Genomic DNA, 22,222 nt, shown 5'->3' on the forward strand with positions numbered 1-22,222 from the left:
GGGTGGGTGTGCCTTCAGGAGGAGAAATCTGGGGACTTCCACACCCAGCCACCTGTAAGTATTCTTGACAGACATTGTGTGGCTTCTGAGTAAGTTCACCAGCGACATCCAGGTACTGATTGGTTGGGAGGTGGCCACAGGCCTGCACCCAGGAAGAAGCCACGGCACATTACCAGTCTAGAAGCAACGCACCACTTTGCTGGTGAAGAACGTGCAGGAAACTGGAATCCACTCTCTCATTTCATGAGCAAGAGAGAGAGGGGGCAGGCAGCACTTGGCTTTGGGCACACAGCTGAACTTGACACCACAATCCACCCATAGAGCCTCTGGGGAGGATGAGTCAGGGCCCATTCATTGTTCCGGGTGCTGTGTGTCCACCACCGAGGTGGGGCCTCTCCTCCAATGCCCCTCAAGACTAGGAGAGTTAGTACCCATCATGACGATTTGTAAAACACAAAGCCCAGTTGCCCGGGAAGACCTGCAAAGCATCAAGACTGCATGTGGAGACCTCGGGTTGGTGCGAACATGTTTGCCCCCATGCCCAGGCGTGTAGCAGCAGTCCCTGTTGACTATGCTTCCCACCCCCGCCTGGGAGGGCCAGGACATGCCCAGAACAGCAGCATTTGAAGCACAATGAACACATGTATATGACATGTCATAAAGCACATGATGTCTGGCTCACAGAGGGTTATGGGGGAATGAATGAAAGTCATCGCCAACATGAGAGATTTGGGAAACATCACACCGAAACAAGGCTTTCGGGCTTTTCTGAAACACTGGACACTGGGTACAAACCCAGCGTTCTACGTGGCCACACGGTCACAGTGACCAGGACTCCTTCCACTGGCCGCTCCCCTCTGGCCGCCCCACGGCCTGGCTTCTCCACACTGACAGCCACCGTGCCGTGCTCAGAGCCAATGACCAGTGAAGAGGGCCAGAGGTGACGGTCATTTTCCCTCTCCAGAGTCCATCTTCCGGACATGCCTGAGTCACACCACGGGGTCACCCGAGGGTCTGATCTGAGGAGGTGATGTGGTGGCCTTACAGATTGACCGAGTGACAGTGCCTGAGTCACGGGCATTCATGAGAGTCTGGTAAACCCTGAGCAGACAAAGGCCACATTCCAACTAGATGGAAACTGTAGGCGCTTCGTCCGCCTTACTCCCCATAAAGTTCATGCCCATGACGTGGCTCCTGACTCCTGTCCATTGAAATACATGGCCAAGGTGAAGCCCTGCTCATGTTGTCACAGAAGTGATTTCACTCCAGTGGGAATCCTCTGGATCCAATGGACCTGATAACATTCATCACCGGCTACTGAAATGTGTTTTTTGGGTATCAAGTGGTGCTTTTTAAAAACATTTTATTAGGTGCTCATACGACTCTTATCACAATCCATACATATACATACATCAATTGTATAAAGCACATCTGTACATTCTTTGCCCTAATCATTTTCTTTCTTTTTTTAAAAAACATTTTATTAGGGGCTCATACAACTCTTATCACAATCCATACAAATACATACATCAGTGTATAAAGCACATCTGTACATTCTTTGCCCTCATCATTTTCAAATCATTTGCTCTCCACTTAAGCCCTTTGCATCAGGTCCTCTTTTTTTTCCCCCTCCCTCTCCGCTTCCCCCTCCCTCATGAGCCCTTGAAAATTTATAGATTCTTATTTTGTCATATCTTGCCCTATCCGGCGTCTCCCTTCACCCCCTACTCTGTTGTCCGTCCCCCAGGTAGGAGGTCACATGTAGATCCTTGTAATCGGTTCCCCCTTTTCAACCCACTCACCCTCTACTCTCCCAGAATCGCCCCTCACACCCCTGGTCCTTAAGGTATCATACACTCTGGATTCCCTGTGCCTCCAGCTCCTATATGCACCAGTGTACAACCTCTGCTCTATCCAGTCTTACAAGGTAGAATTCGGATCATGGTAGTTGGGGCGGGGAGGAAGCATCCAGGATCTGGGGGAAAGCTGTATTCTTCATCGGTGCTACATTGCACACTGACTGACTCATCTCCTCTCCTAGACCCCTCTGTGAGGGGATCTCCAGTGCCTGACAAATGGGCTTTGGGAAGTGGTTCTTTCTTTTTTAAAAAAGGGGAAAAAAGGTGGGGTGGGTGGGAAGCACCGGGCCACATGCCAGATGTCACCAATCCACCGAGATGGTGTCTTCAGAGAACACGGGGACTTACCATGTCATTCTGTTCAGTAACTATCTACTGATCCCTCAAGAGCGGGAACAATTGGGTGACATTGGATTTGTTGGGGTTTGTGTTGTGCAAACCAGGTGCGAAACCTCCGCTAGGGGCTCTTCTTCTGAGCAACAGGGAAGGCCATTCCGGGGTGACAGGCCAAAGCTGTGAGCACAGGACATCCGGCTGAATGAGAGAGCAAATCCCACTGCTGGATGCTCCGAGTCCAGTGAGTTGCTAGGCAAACAGATGTGATGTGAAGAACATCTGTGTCCTGCTGGCACCTTTGGCATAGTAACTGCTTCACCACCTAACCAACACCAAACTCGCCGCCATGGAGTCAATGTCCACTCATTGCGACCCCGCAACAGGCTAGAACCGCCCCTGTGGGTTGCTGAGACTAGAACTGTTTGTAGGAGTAGAAAGTCTCGTCTTTCTCCAGCAGAATGGCTGGTGGTTTCGAACTGCTGACCTTGTAGTTAGCAGCCTAACTGGTAACCCACTACCCTACCGCAGCTCCTGAATTGCACCATTCAGTCAGCTACCAAGAAAGAGAGAAACACATGATGCTCTTGAATTTTTCTCTTGTAGTGAGACACAAATGGCGGCTCTCCCTTCCTCTGTTGTCATGTGAGCATGGCTGCCTTCCCTCCTTTCAGGATCAAGAGACGCCCGGCCAAGCAACAGAAGCAGAAATGCCCCATTCACCCAAGTGACTTGAATGGAAACTCGCAGTAAAATCAAGCACAACTCCAAAAGGAGGTGCTGAAGGAGAGGCAGAAGGGGGTTGTCAACAGTCACACATGGCACAGCACCCACCATTCTCCAGGTGCACGAGAACTCTGCCGGGTCAAGTTCACATGGGTTCTACAACGTCAAGTTGAAATGTTTGCCACAATCTGACCAACTGAACTTGTATCACAAAATGTCTGGGTTCTTCCTTTGTTTTGTTTTGCTTTTAAGATCTTGTGGGTATCTTTTTACTGAAAGATCTTTTCCTTTTAATAATGGACACTTTACATTAAAACTTTACACAACCCCAAATTTCAAAATAATAAAGTCACGCTAAGGTACTTTCATTGTAAGTCTCTACTTCACGTTATCATTGGTAGAAAAATATTGCAAGACACTTGTAATTAATGTTTCTGCTTTAAAATAAGAAAACTAAACATCACAAGAAGAGACAGTGAATACACTTGTTGATAACTGGCTAAAATGATAATTTCATAGTCATTAATCATGTCTGTGTAAGAAATAATTTCACTTGAAAAGTTTCAAAAAGCACAAAGAATACTCACTGGTTAAAAAAATTTTTTTAAAAAAGAACCTTCACTGGAGCAGTTGGTATTGTGCCCTTACAAGTTAGACTTACTAGTCTGTACACTGGGCCTCCAGTCTGTAAAGAATGAACAGAACTTTAACTTTTGCTTTGTTTTATTTTGGCTATTGATAGCAATTACTATCCCACTGCATGTTTTTTTACACCGATTCTCGTTTCTAAATCTTGTAGGTAGGCTTCTATCGCCCTGGCTTTTTTTTCTCCCCCCTAATGTTAAGACTTTTCAATGGAAGTCTATGGCTAATTCTTCTGCAATGACTTTTTTCTTTCATCCCATGTAAACTGTGGGTCTTCCTTTGTTTTTTTTTGGGGGGGGGGTTCTTGAGAAGATGGTTTTTATTCACTTATTTATTTATTAAGCATTTTATTGGGGGCTCGTACAACTCTTATCACAATCCATACATGCATCCATTGTGTCAAGCACATTTGTTGCCATCGTCATTCTCAAAACATTTGCTTTCTACTTGAGCCCTTGGTATCAGCTCATTTCCCCCTCCCTCCCTGCGTCCCCCCTTCCCTCATGAACTCTTAATCATTTATAAATTATTATTATTTTGTCATATCTTACACTGTCTGACATCTCCTTTCACCCACTCTTCTGCTGCCCATCCCCCAGGGAGGAGGTTATATGTAGATCCCTATAATCGGTTCCCCCTTTCTATCCTACTCCATCCACTCTCCCGGTATCGCCACTCTCACCACTGGCCCTGAAGCAGTCATCTGTCCTGGATTCCCTGTGTTTCCAGTTCCTATCTGTACCAGTGTACATCTTCTGTTCTAGCCAGATTTGTAAGGTGGAATTTTGTTTTCATGAAGAGTTTCACTAATACATATGTGAGACCTTCAAGCCTGGGGGGCAGACGAGAAATTATATAACCTAAAATGTGCCATTGAAGTCATTTTCAAGGGTGCACTTGGAGGGCTTTCATTACATTCATCGCATTGTGCAACCATCTCGCTCTTTCCAGAACGTTTTCATCATCCCAGACAGAAACTCAGGACCCATTTAAGCAGTAGCCATGATATTTAAAAAATATTTCTTATTTAAATTCCAAACGAAACACCTCATTAATAGCATCTAGTTTATTTGGCCTTCCAGAAGAGCAAATAAATCTGTCCTGGAGGAAATTCAAATAAATCCTAAGTTCCTTAAGGCATGAGGATGGCATGACTTCACATCAGGTAACTTGGCTATATCATCAGAGAGACCAGACTCTGGAGAAGGACATCATGCTTGCTAAACTAGCGGGGCAGTGAAAACGAGAAAGGCCCTTGCCAAGATGGGCTGACGCAGTGGCTCCAACAATGGGCTCACCCGTGTGGACAACTGGGAGGCTGGCACAGGACACAGGCACAGTGTTTCATTCTGTTGTGCGTAGAGTGTCAATGGGTCTGAAACGACTTGGTGGCATTTCACAATGACTACAGTTTGTTTGGACCAGGAGTGGTGGTGGCCCCATGATGGATAGGAGGGTCTGATTACTGAAAAGAGGGCATGACAAGAAGAGATTTTGAAACATCATGACTCCAGGAGATTCCGGGTACGTGGCTATTGCTGGGGGTGGTGGGGCTGGAGAAGGTCTTGAAGCTCCAGAGGGCGGAGAGCACATGTAGAGAAGAGGCTCGGGTGCTGGGGGAATCAGCCCTCGGGGAATGTTGGGCCCAGGGAAACAAGAAAAGCCAGTATTGCAGGAGAAAGAAAGCGTCCAGGCCCGTGGCCAGATGGTGGGCTGCTCAGGGGCACCCTGGGCCAAGCAAAGCGAGAGTGTCCCTGAGATTCAGACGGAGTGGGTCTGCAGTTCAAATCTACCAGCCGTGCTCAGGGAGAGAGATGAGGCTATTTGCTCTGGTGACTATGGACCGTCTTAGAACTTCTACCTAGGACTGCTGTGGGTCAGAATCAACTTGATGGCAGTGGGCTTGGATTTAGGGTTTAGTTTCTTTGGGAAATAAAAAAAACAAACCATGCACCATTGAGAAACACAGCAACTTTACAATAACAATTACTCTTAGGGAGTCTTTAGGTGTCTATAGTTTCTGCCATATTGCTTGCAGATCCTGGGAGTCATCATTAGCCTGCCATCTAGCCTGCTGACCTTGTTAATTTGCATCTGTACCCACAAGCCTGATGTCTTCCTGCCAATCACGACCTCCAGCCTCACATCTGAACCATGAGCTTGGTACTTGCCTGCTTCTAAAACTGTCTGAGCCATTTTCTTAACCTAAACCTCTGAGTTCTGTCTTGGACGATGAACCACAGAGTCAGCATTTCAAAACCACCAGCAGCCCAATGGCAGAAAGAGGAGGCCCAGAGAGATTTCCAGTCTCCAAAACCCACGGAGGCAGTGCTGCTTTGTCCTATAGGATCACCGTGGGTTGGAATCAACTCCAAGGAAGTTGAGATGTGTACTTTACAGAAGCTTCGTTGGCTTTGTTTTCCTGGAGCAGCAGTTCTCAACCTGTGGGTCCGCAACCCCTTTGGGTCAAATGACCCTTTCACGGGGGTCGCCCGATTCATAACAGTGGCAAAATTACAGTGATGAAGTAGCAATGAAAATAATGTTATGGTCGGAGGTGGGGGTCACTACCACATGAGGAACTGTATTAAAGGGTCGCGGCCTGAGGAAGGTGGAGAACCGCTGTCCTCTATAGAGCAAGGCTCCTTTAAGATGTTTTCTACTCTCGACCCCTTTTCCCTCCAGAAATTTGCGACATGGACAAACACTGCCAGGAACACTTCAGATTCATTATGTGTTTGCTTTTTGAATTAATTTTTGGCCACTGCACATCGAGAAACCTTTTACTGTTGCCAGATTGTTCAGGCCCTCATGTCTAGTTGCCCACCCTTTAAGAAGCTTTGCGAGAGGGCCCGGCTAAAACAGTTAGTGATTTGGGTGAGCACGCAGTATGATGGATTGAGAAGGCAGATAATCTGGTAATGACCAGACTCGCGTGCTAGCTAGCAGTATTGATTCAATCATTCATTGGACAAACATTTTTGATCATCAGTATAAGACAGGCACCAAGGAAACTGCAGTGAACAAGGCAGGCAGACAGGAGCTACGAAACTTGGAGGGAGACAGAAAATAAAGACGCAGATGCGCACGAGTCTTCCGAGAGGGAGAAATCAGCAACGTCAGTGACGCGGAGTGAGTGGGCAGAGGAAAACAGGTTGGAGGATGACAGGAAGTGCTCTGTACCAGGCAGGCAGGGATGGGGAAGCCAGTGCCTACTGGGTGGGACCCTGGGCACATATGGGGCTGAGTGCTCACAGGTCAAAGAGCTCCGGTGACAAAGCAATCAGGCATCAGGGCGGAGAAGCCAGGAGGAGGGGTGGAAGTTACAGAGGTGAAGCAGACAGCCATCTTCAGGGTCCTGCTGGCAGGGAAGATGGTTGGTCAGAAACCATTGGTCTGTGTGCCCAGCGGGTGGAGGATGAGTGGGGTTGAGAAGAGAGGACTTACACTTCTAGGTGCAGGGCACAGCCCCATGAGAGAACGTACACTTTACTTCTAGGTGCAGGGCACAGCCCCATGATGGATGGGAGGGTCTGTTGACTGAAAAGAGGGCGTGACAAGAAGAGATTTTGAAACAAGGCTCCTGGAGATTCGGGTCCGTGGCTATTGCTGGGGGAGGTGAGATCCAAATCAACTCCATAGCAACCGGTTTAATCCTGATGGACAGACCACCAAGTCTTTCTCTCAGGGAGCTGCTGCTGCCACTGTGGGGGTTGTGGAGTGGGTTACGACCCATAGCAACCCTAAGTACAACAGAATGAAGCATTGCCTGGTCCTGAGCCATCCTCACAATTGTTCTTATGTTTGAGCCCATTGATGGAGCCACTGTGTCCATCCATCTCGTCCAAGGCCTTCCTCTTTGTCGCCGCCCTCTACTTTAGCAAGCATGATGTCCTTCTCCAGAGATTGGTCTCTCCTGACAACGTATCCAAAGCACTTGAGATGAAGTCTCACCGTCTTTTCCTCTAAGGAGTCTTCTGGTTGGGTCAGTCCAAACAGCCAATCTTTCAGTTAGCAGCCGAATGCTTAACTGCTTGTGCCACAAGGGTTCCTAGTAGCCAATGCGACGTGAAGTCCCAACTCACTGCCATCGAGTCCATTCAAACTCATAACTCATAGCAACCCTAGAACGGAGCAGAACTGCCCCTGTGGGTTTCTGAGATTGCAAATCCCTAAGGGAGTAGACAGTTCCATTTTTCTCCCTTGGAGGGGCTAGTGATTTTGAACTCCTGAGGTTGTGGTTAGCAGTGCAATGTGTAACCACAAGGCAGCCAGGTCTCCAAGCCAAGGACTCTTCATTAACATTTAACACCTCAGGGTCACAAGTTTTAGCCGATCTGAGATGCAGACAGGAGCCCTGGTAGTATAGTGGGTTATGCATTGGGCTGCTAACAGCAAGGTCAGTAGTTCAAACCAACGAGCTGCTCCATGGGAGAAAGATGAGACTTTCTATTCCTAAAAGGTTACAGTCTTGGAAACTTACAGGAGCAGTTCTAACCTGTTTTTTAGGGTCACGACTGTATCAACTCAATGGCAGTGAGGGTTATTTTGAGGGAAACTATAGGGCTATTAACGGTGTTTTCTGTTTTGTTTTTTTTGAGAGAAACTATAGCCTTATTAGCAAACAGTGATATGCAGATGACATAACCTTGTTTGTTGGAAGTGAGGAGGACTTGAAGCACGTGCTGATGAAGATCAAGGACCACAGCCTTTGGCATGGTTTACAACTCGATATAAAGAAGACCCGTGAGATAGTTAAAGATTATTGTGCCAACCTGGCTGATAAACACGTGGGGTTAATTGAAGGGCAGAGAGATAAATGGCTTGGTGAGCCTCGCCTTTCTAGTTCGGAGTCTCTTGCTTTCTGATGGTCAGACCAGGGTGCAGCTACCTTAGCCAGTTTCCTGCTTCAGCTGGCAAGGCTCACTTCCTGCAAGACATCCCTGAGGAGAAGCCACAGGGACCTACCCCAATGCAGCCCTGGGTGCTGGAGCAGCCACGTGGAGACCCCTGCCAGCGCTGAGATGTTTACACATTCACTGACTTGGCTTTCCTCCTGCAGTTGGCATCATTGTGTGTGTTTTGTGGGATGGAGAAGGACTTTGTGGATTGGTGTTGGACATATGGGATACTGTTGGACTTGTGGGCTTGGGCAGCACTGGGTTGGGATGTTTTCTTGATGTGCACTTAACCTTCATATAAAACTCTCTCTTATACCTATGGGTTTCTGTGGATTTGTTTCTCTACTGTACCCAGACTAACACAACCCATATCCTCACAACTGGACCCATAGGTAACATCATGATAAATGGAGACAAGGTTGAAGTTGTCAAAATTTTGTCTTGCTAGAATCCATAATCTGTGCTCATGGAAGCGGCAGTCAAGGGACCAAAAGATGTGTTGCATTAGACGAATCTGTTGCACAAGACCTTTTCAAATATTGAAAAGCAAGGATGTTCCTTTGAGGACGAAGGTATGCCTGACCCAAACCATGGTATTTTCTACTGCTTCATAGGCGGGTGAAAGTTGGCCATGGAATAAGGAAGGCTGAAGAAGAATGGATGCATGTGATCGTGGCGCTGGAGAAGAACATTGACAGTGCCAAGAATGTCTTAAAAGACAAAATGACATGTCTTGGAAGAAGCAATGGCCAGAGTGCTCTTTAGAGACAACGATGGCATGACTTCATCCTACATACCGTTGGACAGGCTGTCAGCAGAGACCAGTCCCTGGAGCAGGACATCCTGCTTGACAAAGGGGAAGGTCCTCTCTGAGATGGAGCCACACCGGGGCTGCCACAATGGGTTCCGTCATGGGAACCACTGTGAGGATGGTGCGTGCGGGGTTGCGCGGCGTTCTGGTCTGTTGTCCGTAGGAATACCTACGGGTTGCGACCGACTCGATGGCACCTAACAACAACAACAACATAGAATGCCATCATGATGGAATCTAGTGGTGCTGTCTGGCTTGTCCTATGTTGATTTCAACTCCCAGTGAAGCCATCTTTCTGGAAGTTGCTTCTAAATGCCAGGCAGACTCTGCTACACCTGAGAGCTCATCTGTCAGCCCGGTTCCCTCACCTGAGTCCTTCGTTGTCATGCACATGGAAGGAAGGGACAGGTCACCCTTGCAGAGGTCAGAACTGAATGCTCACCGGCACCAGGGATTTACATGCTGAGTCCATAGTTCTTCTTCGTTTTTTTTTTTAAAACACAGAACTTTTTAAAAAAATTCATTTTATTGGGGGCTCATATTATATATATATATACAACTCCATCCATTGTGTCAAGCACATTTGCACATTTGTTGCCATCATCATTCTCACATTTGCTTTCCACTTGGGTTCTTGGAATCAGCTCATTTTCCCCTCCTTCCCTGCTCCCCCCTCCCTCATGAACCCTTGATAATTTATAAATTATTACTATTTTATCATATCTTACACTGCCCGACGTCTCCCTTCACCCACTTTACTGTTGTCCATCTCCCAGGGAGGAGGTTATATGTAGATCCTTGTAATCAGTTCCCCCTTTCTACCCCACTTTCCCTCCACCCTTCTAGTATCGCCACTCTCAGCACTGGTCCTGAAGGGACCATCTGTCTTGTGTTTCCAGTTCCTATCTGCACCACGGTACATCCTCTGGTCTAACCAGGTTTGTAAGGTAGAATTGGGATCATGATAGTAGGGGTGGGGAGAGGAAGCATCCAAGAACCGGAGGAAAGTTGCACACTGAGTGACTCGTCTCCTCCCTGCTACCCCTCTGCAAAGGGATGTCCAGTTGCCTACAGATGGGCCTTGGGCCCCCACCCTGTACTCCCCCTCATTCGCGATATGATTTTTTGCTCTTTGGTGCTTGATACCTGACCCCTTTGACCCCTCGTGATCACATAGGCTGGTGTGCTTCTTCCATGGGGGCTTTGTTGGAACACAGAACTTTCTAAGACCACATGGAATGGGTGTTCCTTTAGCCACCAGCTCTGCCAGTCATCCCACCCCAGGGTTGGGTTTAGGACACTTGGAAGAAATCCTTCACAGCTGCAAAAAGGTACAAAGGCTGCAGCAAGGACACCTTAGTGTCCCGACATGCAGGCAGCAGGAGCAGCTCGGCGCCCGTCCAGGTCCCCGTCCTGCATCTGTAGTCACAGCCGAATTTTCCAGCAAGGTCAGTGCGTGCCAGGAACCGGCTGGCTGAGAGAGGGAGAGCGTGTGTGTCCTCTTTCTATGGCTCTCTCTTGCTTGGCAACTGCTCCTTTGAGGGAAACAGGCGAGGAGCTGATACACCATTTGCTGTTTCTGTGACCGGCTGAGATTAGGCTGGCTCCACCGTGAGATAGGCTGGGGGCGATGTGATATGAAGCAGGCCCGACAGGGACCCGGCTAGCACTGTGTCCTACAGCCCAGTCCTTGTCCAGGGCCTGCCCCACCTCACTTTGCTGTCTTCTTGCCTGGAACGCCCTGGGCAGTTGACTTTCCCCAGGGCCAGGAGGCCCACCTCAGGTCCGACCTCCTTTGACTGAGAAAACCTGAAGGGAGCCTGGCGTCCCTCAAGGTCAGTGAGAGAACAGGACGGTTCCCTGACACCTAGCCCCCACCTGCCTGGCTTTGCTCACTGCACCGATGATCATGCATTAAGCAGACCGGGGCTCACAAGGGCTGCCGCACCCCCTGACCAGAGCTGGTGAGGGGAACAGACTTTGTTATGCTCTTTCCACCCTAAGTCCCTACCCCACTGCCACCGAGTCCGGTCCGACTCCTAACACCAAATCAAGCTCACTGCCAGCGAGGCCACGCTGGCTCCTGACTCACGGCGATCCTGTGGGACAGGGTGGAACCGCCCCTGTGGGTTTCCTGACTGTAACTCTTTACGGGAGTAGAAAGCCTCGCCTTTCTCCCAAAGAGGGCTGGTGTTTCCGAACAACTGACTTCGGTTCGCAGCTCAACGTGCAACCACCAGTGCAGATCCAAGTTTGAGAATCGCTGTCCGAAGCAACTTTCCAAGTGTCTCGAGAGTTCCCACAGTCCGGCGTGTGAAGGTTGGGGTGGGGGGTGAGTGGGGGGTTAGGCTGGAAGAAGGGTGTAAGTTTGGTCATTTCCATGGAATCTACTTGTAAAGATGCCAGGTGGTCAGAGGGGCACAGTACTTCCTCAGAGCCTTCTTTCTCTGCATGGACTGAGCACAAGCACGATCTGCCCCATCTACTATCTATTTGGGTTCTGTGTTCGTCAGGGTTGACTAGAGAAACAAATCCAGGGACACTCATATGTGTACGAGAAAGAGCTTTATATACAAGAGCAGCTGAACATTGAGAAAACATCCCAGTCCAGTCCTGATCACGTCCATAAGTCCGATACTAGCCCTTATGTCTGATACCAATCTATAAATTCCTCTTCAGACTCATGAAACCCATGCAAGGATGCCTAATGCAGGATGATCACAGGCCAGTGGGTGGGAAGTCTTGTGGATCCAGTAGCTGTAGAAGCATCTCAGTGTTGGCGTGGGACTCCATGTGGCTCCTCCCAGTTTAGCGCCCTAGTGTAGCTCCATGTGTCTTGTCAGCTGCAATGTCTCCAAGAGAGTGAGCAGAGTATCTCTTGCCTCCAAGGAAGACTACAGGAGTTCCCAGAATCCTCAGGAGAAGACCAAGTCCCCACAGAGACCTCATTGGCTATCACCTGATTGACAGGCTAGACCACTCCCCTTCACTCTTAATCCTCACATTGACAAACGATTATATAACTACCACAGGTTCTAAACTCCCACCTCACTGCTCCTGATCATTTGATTCTGATTCATAGGGACTGTTTATTGCCTGTGTTAGTCTGGGTTGACTAGAGAAACAAATTCACAGAGACTCATATGTATATAAGAAAGCGCTTTAATGAAAGGCTACCATAGTGTAATGTGATTTATTTTAGGGAGCTATCCAGGAACAGGAAAGCCCCTTGGATTTTTTCCAGAAGCATTTTGTTTTTAAACAGTTCATCAGATAAATAAACTCATTCACTAAGCAAAAAAGGCATTCAGAAATACAAAGATAAGGTACGGGAACTGCCCCCTTGGGACTCTGAGATTAGATTGGGTGGCCAGATGGAGTGACGAAGGCTTGCCAAGGCCCTGGTTTCTCTCAGGTGCACAGAGCCTGGCCCTCCCCTGGACACCTTTCCTAAACTAGCCAGTGCTGATTGCATTGGGCCATTGTATGCCGCTAGTATTTTAAGAAAAAAAAAGGGGGTGAGGGGGGAGCATCTAATTTTGAAGTAGAAATCTCCTAAATTATTAGCCGTTGGCAACTGTTAAATCAGATTTAGCCACAAATCAGAATTCTCTCTTGTTGAGCAGGACTGGCGGGTTAGAATAGATGACCTCAGTAAGTCTACTTTTCTCCCCCTCCCCCTCTTCTCCATGAAAGCAGAGAGATAAGACACTGCTCTTTGAAAATGCCTTTAAAGGTATTGTGCGTCCCTTCCCCTCCAACCTTCCCCTTTGATGTGCTTTGCTCAGGCAACCAAGGACATGGAGTATTGGGAGAAACATGGAGTGTGTTTGTATAGATCATCTGTACATAAAAGTGTAATTATTTATTTAATTTTCCCATTTGTATCATATTAAAGCTTTGTACAGTGTTTTAAGTTTTGTTTTAAAATTATTTTGTATTTTATTTTTATAATCTAGTAATAAAAGATTCATTCCGCAAAAAAGAAAGCGCTTTAGATAAAGAGTAATTGTATATTAAGAAAACATCCCAGCACAGATCAAGTCCATAACTCCAATATTAGCTCATATGTCTGATATCAGTCCATGAATTCTACAGTCATGCAGCACATGGAATGATGCTGAAAGCAGGAAGATCACAGGCCAGTGGGTGAAAAGTCTTGTGGAAGCATCTCAGTGCTGGCGTGGGTCTCCACATGGCTCCTCCAGCTCCAGGGCTCTGGCTCATCAGTGTGCCTCCAAGTGGCTTGTTGACAGGAATGTCTCACAGAGAGTGGGTCTGGCCTCCAGTGAGTGAGCTATTTATCTCCATAGTGGCTCCAAATGAGGTCATCAAGTTGTGACCTGGTTGACAGGCTACACTCCACCCCTTCACTCTTAATAGTCTCAAATTGACACCAGATTATGCAACTATCTCATTGCCTATAGGAAAGAGCAGGGCTGTCCCATGGGATTTCCAGGCTGTCATTTTCAGAGCAACTGGTGAGTTAGAACTGATGCAGTAGTTACCTCTTGGGCTGTGAGATAGGTAGTTTATTGTGCCAACCTGGCCGATAAACACACATGGCGTTCATTGAAAGGCAGAGGGATAAATGGCTCAGTGAGCCTCGCCTTTTGAGTTTTCGGGTCTCTTGCTTTCTGATGGTCAGACCAGGGTGCAGCTGCCTTAGCCAGTTCTCTGATTTAGCTGGCAAGGTTCACTTCCTGTAAGACGAGGAGAAGCCACGTGGACCTACCCCAATGCAGCCCTGGGTGCTAGAGCACCTGTGTGGAGACCCCTGCCAGCACATTCACTGACTCGGCTTTCTTCCTGCAGTCGGCATCATTGCGTCTGTTTTGTGAGATAGAGGAGGACTTTGTGGATTGGTGTCGGACATATGGGTCAATTTTGGACTTGTGGGCTTGGGCAGCACTGGGTTGGGATACTCTTGATGCGCACTCGACCTTTATATAAAAGTCTTATACATGAGTTTCTGTGGATCTGTTTCCCTAAAGTACCCAGACAAACACAGGCTGCTAACCGCAAGGTCATCAACTTGAAACCGTCAGCTGCTCCCAGGGAAAAAGTTGAGACTTTCAGCTCCAGTAGTTTTAATCTCACAGGGGCAATTCTACCCCGTTATATAGGGCCACTATGTGTCAGAATCTACTTGATGGCAGTGTAGTTTTGTTTTAATGAGTCAGAATCTATTCAATGGCAGTGAGCTCGGGTACTTTTTTGAGGCCTTCCAGCAGAGCTCACTGATGGCATGGTGCACTGGCCTGCTAGCCACAAGATGTGTGGTTCAAACCCACCAGCCGCTCCATGGGAAAGATGAGGTTTTCCATTCCCATAAAGGTTTTCAGCAGTTCTCAACCTGTGGGTGGCAACCCCTTTGGGGGTCCAACAACCTTTTCACAGGGATCGCATGATTCATGAAGTAGCAATGAAAACAAATAATTTTATGGTATGGGGGTCACCATAACATGAGGAACTCTCTTAAAGGGTCTTGACATTAGCAAGTTTAAGAACTGGTTTATAGGCTCAGAAATTCTATAGGGTCATTATGAGTGGGACAGGACTTGCTGGCAGTGGGGTAGGGATTTGCAGCCTCCCAAATCCCAAGGGGATTCTACTCTGTCCTAAAGGGTCACTCGCTATGAGTTGGCATTGGCTCTCTGGGTTGAGTGAGGGTTTGGAGCTTTGGAAACCTTGTGGGTCCGCCCTGAGTCGGAATCCGCTTGAGGGATCTTGAAGTCTGGCTGTTTGCTTCCAAGGCCAGTGATCTTTTGTGTTACAACACACTGGCCATCTTGTCTTCAGCACAGCAGGGCAAAGGTCGGAAGTATTCCTGAAGGGCTTGGGCTATTCTAAACTCCAGCTTGGAAGACAATATACTTTGAATTGAGATTTTTTTTTTAATTGGGGTGGGGGGAGGTATTAAAAGTGTATCCCATCAGCAGAGTTGGAAAGCAAAAATAACCAGTCAGGCTGGAGGCGGTGAAAAGGGGCGGAGATCATGAATGTTCCAAGAGATGTGTCCAGTCTGACCTGAGGTCACTGAGTGTTATTCAAGCGTTTTATGGAGTTCCTTCCTGTTGCCGTTACCATGTGCTCTTCATTCTAATAAAAAGATAACTCATTCTTTCCCAGGGAACAGAGGAATCACCCTGCAGGGCTCCCACCACACCGGTCTCAGAAAGGTGTGACCGGGTCAGCCTTCCAAACCCCAAACCCACTGCGGTCTCACGCCAACCCAATGGGGCAGAGGAGAACTGCCCGCTTGCTTCCAAGGCTATCACATTAACGGGCGCAGACGGAAACAACTTTCTTCTGCAGAGAGGCTGGTGGGTTGACTTCAAAGATCTATTAGTTACCAGCCAAGGGCTGAAGCTGTGCATCACCAGGGCTCCTGGTTAAGCATTATCTGGAGCACAATACTTTGTAGGCACCTTGCATACCTTGGGCGGGCACAGACGTACTCCTCTCTCTGTTTTATACACTTTATAAATCCTTCCTTTGCCCAAAGTTGCTGGTTACTCTCTGTACCGGGAGAGGCTTGAATGCCCATGCCCGAGGGCAGTGTTCCAAGCATCTTCCATAAGCCGGTCCATCATGCTAACAGCCAGTAGGTGACATTGTTGTGTGGGTTCCCAGCTGAGAAACCCAAAGCAGGAAGGCGTTCAGCAAGTCACCTGGCTCACTAGGGGAGTTCGTGGCAGCCCAGAGAGGTCACTCTGGGGAGGGCCCTAGTTACTAGCCCTTACTCTCCATCACCACCACCTGGCCCCACTGGGCCCAGCCCGTTACAATCAGCAAGTCTGGGGCAGCACCTGAGAGTTCACATTTCTAATAAGTTCCCAGGTGATGCCCATACTGCCCTCCTGGGGTCACTGCCCTACAAATCCTCCTGGCCTCCAAAAACAAGTATTTTGAGGGTTGGATGTGTGTTTTTGCACAATATCCAAGCAGCCATTCCGAGATGACCCCCCTGCAGAGAATTTGCCATTTCACCCAAGACCCAGGGAATCAGTATCTAATTAACAAGACCCCAAATTCACTGCCATGGAGTCAATTCCCACGCACAGAGACCCCTTAGGTCAGGGTAGACCTTTCGTGTAGGTTTCCAAGCTAACTCCACTGCACCAGAAGCTTCATCTTGCTCCCACGGGGCGGTAGAGTGGTTTTGAACTGTTGACCTTGCAGTAAGCAGACCATGCGACTCTTATGTAGATATTCTTAATTCTGTGAATCAGTGAGAGGGAGGGAGAGAATGTGCAGTGTGTGCGAAATCCCTAGGACAAACTACTTACAATAATAAAATCAATTCCTGGAACTTCAGAGAAGTCTCCTTGCAGAATGAAAATGTTCTGCTAGTCTCAAATTGGCCCTTTAATCCGCGGTCGCTGAGTGGGAGTGGACCGCGGGCAGCGGGCAGGTTCGGTTTATTCGCCGCCGCCGCCGCCGCCCCGGGATGGGTGGGGGAAGTCCTGCCCCAGACTTGAGGCCTGGCTCAGGCCATTCGGCGGGGTACCCCCCCCCCCCAGGAGATGGGGCTTCCCGCCTCTCCAGGCTGGCTGGGTGGTTTTGGATTGCCTGCGGCCCGAGTGCACGGGCTCACCCCTGCAGCCCCCACAGGGCCCCGTGCGGGGCGGCGGCGGGCAGGGCTCCCGGCCCGCGGCCATCTTGGCCCCGGAGGGCACGGCCCCCGCGCCAGCACCCCTTCTCAGAGCCCAGCCCGTCGCCGCGTGCGCGGGCCCGTGGGGGGTCCTCACCGCGACCCCTAGAGCTGAGCCCCGGGCAGGCCGGCTCCCGGACCCCCGCGCCCTCCCGGAACCAAGGGTCCAGCCCGGGGAGACGCCTCGGCGGCGGGAGATGCCCCGAGGAACAGGCTGTCCCACCGAGTGAAACTTAACGTGGGCGCGCCACCGAGCGCGGAACTCCTCCGGCCCCCCGCCCGGGCCGCGCGACGCCCCCGGCTCGCGCCCCTGAGGCTGTCCCGGCACCCCCACTTCCGGCGGCCGAGGCCCCGCCCCTCCCGCGCCCCGTTCTCCCGCCCGGCCGGGAGGCCCCGCCCCCGCGCGGCCGCGGTCATTGCCGGTTGGGCGGTGACTCAGCCGCGCCCGCCCGGCCGGTTCTTAAGCAGCGGCGCGCGGGGCGGCCCGAGTCTTAGTGCGCGGCGGGCTAGCCGGTGTCCTGCGTCCACGTTCCTCGCGCTCCAGCTCGGGAGGGTCCTTTCGGCCGCCGCCGCCGCTGCTCCTGAGAGTTGAGTTTCCGTGGGATTGAGGAGAACCCCCCACCCAGGAACCGAAAATGCCGAAACCCGTAAGTGGCCGGGTGCCAGCGCCGGGCTGGGTGCGGCCAGCGCGTCCTCCCGCGGGAGCGAGCTACCTGGATGCGCGGGGGCGGCGCCCTGGGAGCGTCTTGCGCCCTCCGTGTCGCTCGCGACCCTTCTGCGGGTTCTGGTGCTTTCTCTGCAGTCTCTTTCGTGCGCTAACCGCCACCCTACTTGCAGCGTCTTGGGTCTTGGGGGGATTACGGATGCCCCCTGAACGACTTTGGGCTGTTTTAGAAGCGCACTCCAGTGCTACTTGGAAGTTTCTTACAAAGAAAAGTTGTCTAGATCGCAGCCAGTGCCAGCTGGCTGCAGGCGACAGGCTCCTTCCAGCGCCCGGGAGCGAGTGGCTCGCCAGGCTGCGCCCGCAGAGGACACGCCTTTCTGGCGGGCAGCGTCGCCCGGTCCACTTCCCCGGGCCTGGGCGCCCTGCGCGGGGAGGTGCTGGGGCAGCCGGGGTCGGGGCCCGGGGAGGCCTCGGGGTGGGGGTGGGCGACCCCAGTCCCGCCAAAGCCTCTGCCCCGCCCTGAGTGCGCTGTGCGCCCCGGGGTCCGCCCGCCGGGTCCGCGCCGCGTTCCAGCGTGGGAACAAGTCGGGCTCCCGGGGACCCACGTTTCTTGGAAAGTTGTCTGTTCCCTTCCCGCCTTAGCGCAGGTGAACTGGCGGCCTTGATGGGAGGGCTTAACATGTTGTAATTGGATTTGAATCCCCACGGAGGAAGAGCTGCTTCCGGGCGACAGGCCCGTCGAGTTGGTGCCTTTGCCTTTCAAAGTTGGGTCCTCATCATGCATGTATGTGGTGTTGAATTTTAGATTCCGCCCCCCCCCCTCCTCTCCAAAGGAGTTCTTTATGAAAAGTCGTCTTTTACTGTTAGATGAAATTACTTTATTGAGACCACGGGACAACAGAAGGCAATATTGTTTTCGCCTAGGTTACATCATTCAAGATGATTCATTCATGGTCAGGATTTTTTTTTTTCCCTACACACAAAATTCTTCGTTGCCTTTCAAACTGGCAGACGGCACATGGCACTAGGCTTTGCGGGGGGGGCGGGGGCTGAGAAAGAACAAACCCAAACAGAACCCCCTTCCTGGGGTGCAGCTCAGCCTGCACGTGATTCGGACCTGTGGCCAAGGACCCGGACCATGCGGGCTGGACCATGAAAGAAACGACACCCTTTAAAATATCGCTCCGGGGAAGGGTGGGGGAGCCCAGGGGACGTTCTCCTTCCCCACTTTTCCTGTTTTCTTTCGCATTTCTTATAATCCCCAGTTGTTTCTTTTGTGTTGAAGTGCTTGGGCCGGGAGGTGGGGGAGGGGTGTTCTGGTATATTTTCACTTTGGTTATTTTTTAAAAGACTTTCTGAGATGAAACAGGAGCGTCCAAAGTCCTGACAAAACTTCCTCCGAAGGGAGTGCTTGCGTGGTCAGGATCCCTTACCACCTGTTCTCTCAGAAGTCAGATCTCCTGACTAACGTTTTGAGGTACTCTTTATTTTGTGCAGACTAGCTAACTCTTGTTGGACATTTTGGAGGTTTCTGGGGTAGCTTACCCCACCTGCTTGCTAGGGGGAAATTCCTACAGGCCCCCACTTTTGGCAGAGGAAGGGATTAGAGATTTTACCAGCTAAGATAACCTAGTTAGGTCTTTAATTGTGTGCCTTGCATTAGGATCAGCCACAGGCCTCAGACGGAAGGGAGGGCTTTCCAACATGTGGGGATGTTCTAGAGAACCTGGTTTGTGGCTGGCTAGGTTTTCTGCCTCGGTAACTGTTCTACAGGCATGTGTGTTCCGTAAGTAAAGGATTCTAGCTCTTCAAGCCCACGCTGAGAATTTTGTTAGTTGTCTTTGGAATGGCCGGAAGTTGAACGCTGCAGTGAGCCTGTAAAGACAGCCAGAGGGGTAGTAGCCCTGACCCTCTGGGTTGATTGAGCGTTTTGGGTCAGCTTGTCTAAACTGAGCCTGGGCTCGTGGGTCCAGGAGGCACTGCTTGCTGGCCGCCCGCCCTTCCTCTTCCGACTGCTGCTCAAGCCCGCACTTGTGTTTCAGAGTGAGCGTTCATCCACTCGGCAAACACCTGCTGGGCCTTGCGAGGAGGAGGCCTTGGGAGCTTCCCAGCCTGGTCCCTACTCCAGAGGCATGCCATTACTGAAATTGGAGCTGGGAAACTCCTGAGAGTGGGCTGTCTGCTGGGAAGAAGCAGTCCAACTGAATGCCAGTGGAGGGTGATAGGTGGGCTGACCAGCTCGACCTTCCAGCTGGTGGCACCTGTATATACTGCTGTAGGGGATGGGGTGGTGGGAGTCCTGGGAGAGGGATGCTGGTAGCATCTTCTCCCACAGTTGCTGAGGGGGTGGGTGGGGAGCTCATGCATGGGTGCCTGGCAGACTTCCAGGGAGTGATTTGGGGCCCCAGGGGGCACCAGGCAACCACTCCCACACTTGTCCCCAGCATTGCTAGAGGGCCTCTCCCACCTGGCCCCAGGTGGGGGTCCTGCTCAGGGAGTAGAGCAGGAAGCAGTCCTTGTCCCAAGATTTTTTTTAGGTTGCACACCACCTCCTTCCTTCCTAGCTCCGCCCCCCCTTCACGGTTCTAGCCGTGGGGCATTAGAAAGGAAAGCCACTCCTGTAGCTGTTGGGAGGGTGTAGCCTGGAAGGCCTGCCTCTGGCTCAGGCGGGGCGGCGGGTGGCTTCACCCTGAATCTGGACAGTTGTGGACATGAGCCCAAACTGTGCCCTGGGTGGATGGGGTAAGGCCACCCCCTCAGATCCCTGCGCCTCACTGGGAATAAATACACAGCCTTTTCCCTGGTGAAAAACTGTTACCCACGACAACCCACTATTTTAACCGGACAAAGTTTCCTGGTTAGTCTGATACTTCTCCCCTCAGCTCCGAGCCTCCCAGTGGGGCAGGTACCCGGGGTCTGTGGTGCACATCCCTTTTCTTCCCTGTGGGTGAGGTGTGAGTTGGGGGCCATGGGGGGCAGCTTTGTGAGCACCGAGGGCCTGGTCACTCAGTAAGGCAGGGTGAGCTAGAGTGTCCATTCAGACTTCTACGCAGCTCGCCCACATGCCGGCCACTGAGCTGGAAGGGACAGACACAAGCCAGCCCTGTGTCCTGAGTTGAGTCCATCCCGGGAGGGAGCTGGACAAGGCTGACAGACGAAGAGACAGCAGGGTCCTTGGCACAGGGGTCAGCACAGGTATCCCCGAGCAAGTGAGGATTGTGCTAAGAAACATGGGAAGTGAAGGGGCGTCCGGGCCAGGTGGGAAGGAAGCCAAGAACATACCAGGCAGCAGGAACAGCATGTGCAAAGGCCCTGGTGGGTGCAAGGAGGCCAGACTGGACCAACAAGGCCAGGCCCGCAGGCTGGCCGTCGCAGACGTTTTTGAGTTCAGCCTCTTGGCAAACAAGTGAAGGTTTGGACAGGAAGGAAATGACAGTCAGATTTGCCTTTTTGGAAAGTTGCCTGCAGCTGTCCTGGGGAATCTTTTGGTGTGTGGAGTGGGGTGGGGGTAGGGCAGAAGATGGGGGTCGATTTGGGAGTCAGGTGAGAGGTGTTGGTGTGGTAGCTTGGACGGAGGCTTGGGGCAGAGGGGCAGAGAGGTGAAGTACACGGGGCTGGATGTGTGCCCTGGTGGAGAGGGCGGTGCCGGCCGACTTCCCGTTTCTGGCTTGCATAACCGGTGGGTGGTGGTGCCACTCGCCAAGATAAGGATCCCTGAGAAAGGACCAAATTTGGGGAGAAGCTTGGGACCGGTGACTCAGTGCTTGGGCTCCTGATGACCTTCCTTCCTGTGTGTCAGCGTGGATTTGGCCTCCAGAGGGTTTTGATGATGAGTTTTGAGGAAGTACATTGTCAGGCTGTCCATGTGCCTGAGTGGACTTGAACCTCCAACCCCAGGGGCCAGCTGAGCACTGTACACCCAAGCTCCACCCAGGGCCTGAGAGGGTAAGGCCAAGGGACTTGCTTTGCACATATTGCTACTAAGCGTTGCTACTGTGGCCAATGAGAGCGCCCCTAGCCGTCTCTCCTGGTTGTAGCCACCTACACCTTAAGCCACAAAAACTACTGTGCTTTTAAATTCCAGCCAAGGAAAAGAACCAGTAGCTTCTTCCTGTTCCTCCTCAGTCGGTGCACATCATCCCACACAGAGTGGAACGTTAGGGCCACACTTTAGCTTCAGGGGTCTCAGGCTTCCGTGTGCATAACTATCAGGGGACTTGGATAAACATTGCCAGGCCCCGGGACTCCAGGCAACAAGCAGACCAGGGAGAGATAGCAGGTTTTAATGTCGCAATAAGGCGAAGTCACACGCCCTACTTTGGGTGTCCATAGCATAGGAAAGTTAATGTTTACACTAGACTCAAGGAATCCGAGTGGCGGAGCAGGGTCACACTTCGGGCTTCGAACTGCAAGGTTGGCAGTTTGAAACCACCAGCCCCTCTGCAGGAGAAAGATGAGACTTTACTCCTGTGAAGAGTTACAGCCTTGGAAACCCACAGGGGCAGTCCCGCCCTCTCCTTGCAGGGCCACTGCAAGTCGCACCTGAGTGGATGACAGTGAGGCTGTCAAGTGTATCATAGCGTTATGGGAGTGTTTGGACTATCGGGAGGATGACCAAGTGGGCAC

General features: G+C 51.0%; 1 protein-coding gene across 1 annotated transcript in view; it reads left to right on the plus strand.

Moving 5' to 3' along the window:
- The first annotated feature begins 17,408 nt into the window (after positions 1–17,408).
- Positions 17,409–22,222, plus strand: part of EZR (ezrin) — a 56,010-nt gene continuing 51,196 nt past the window's right edge. Inside the window, exon 1 of the mRNA XM_075554310.1 lies at positions 17,409–17,579. Coding sequence (XP_075410425.1) covers positions 17,568–17,579 — 12 coding nt within the window. The 5' untranslated portion in view covers positions 17,409–17,567. The remainder of the gene's footprint in view (positions 17,580–22,222) is intronic.

Source organism: Tenrec ecaudatus, chromosome 7, assembly GCF_050624435.1.
Source record: "Tenrec ecaudatus isolate mTenEca1 chromosome 7, mTenEca1.hap1, whole genome shotgun sequence".
NCBI lineage: Eukaryota > Metazoa > Chordata > Mammalia > Afrosoricida > Tenrecidae > Tenrec > Tenrec ecaudatus.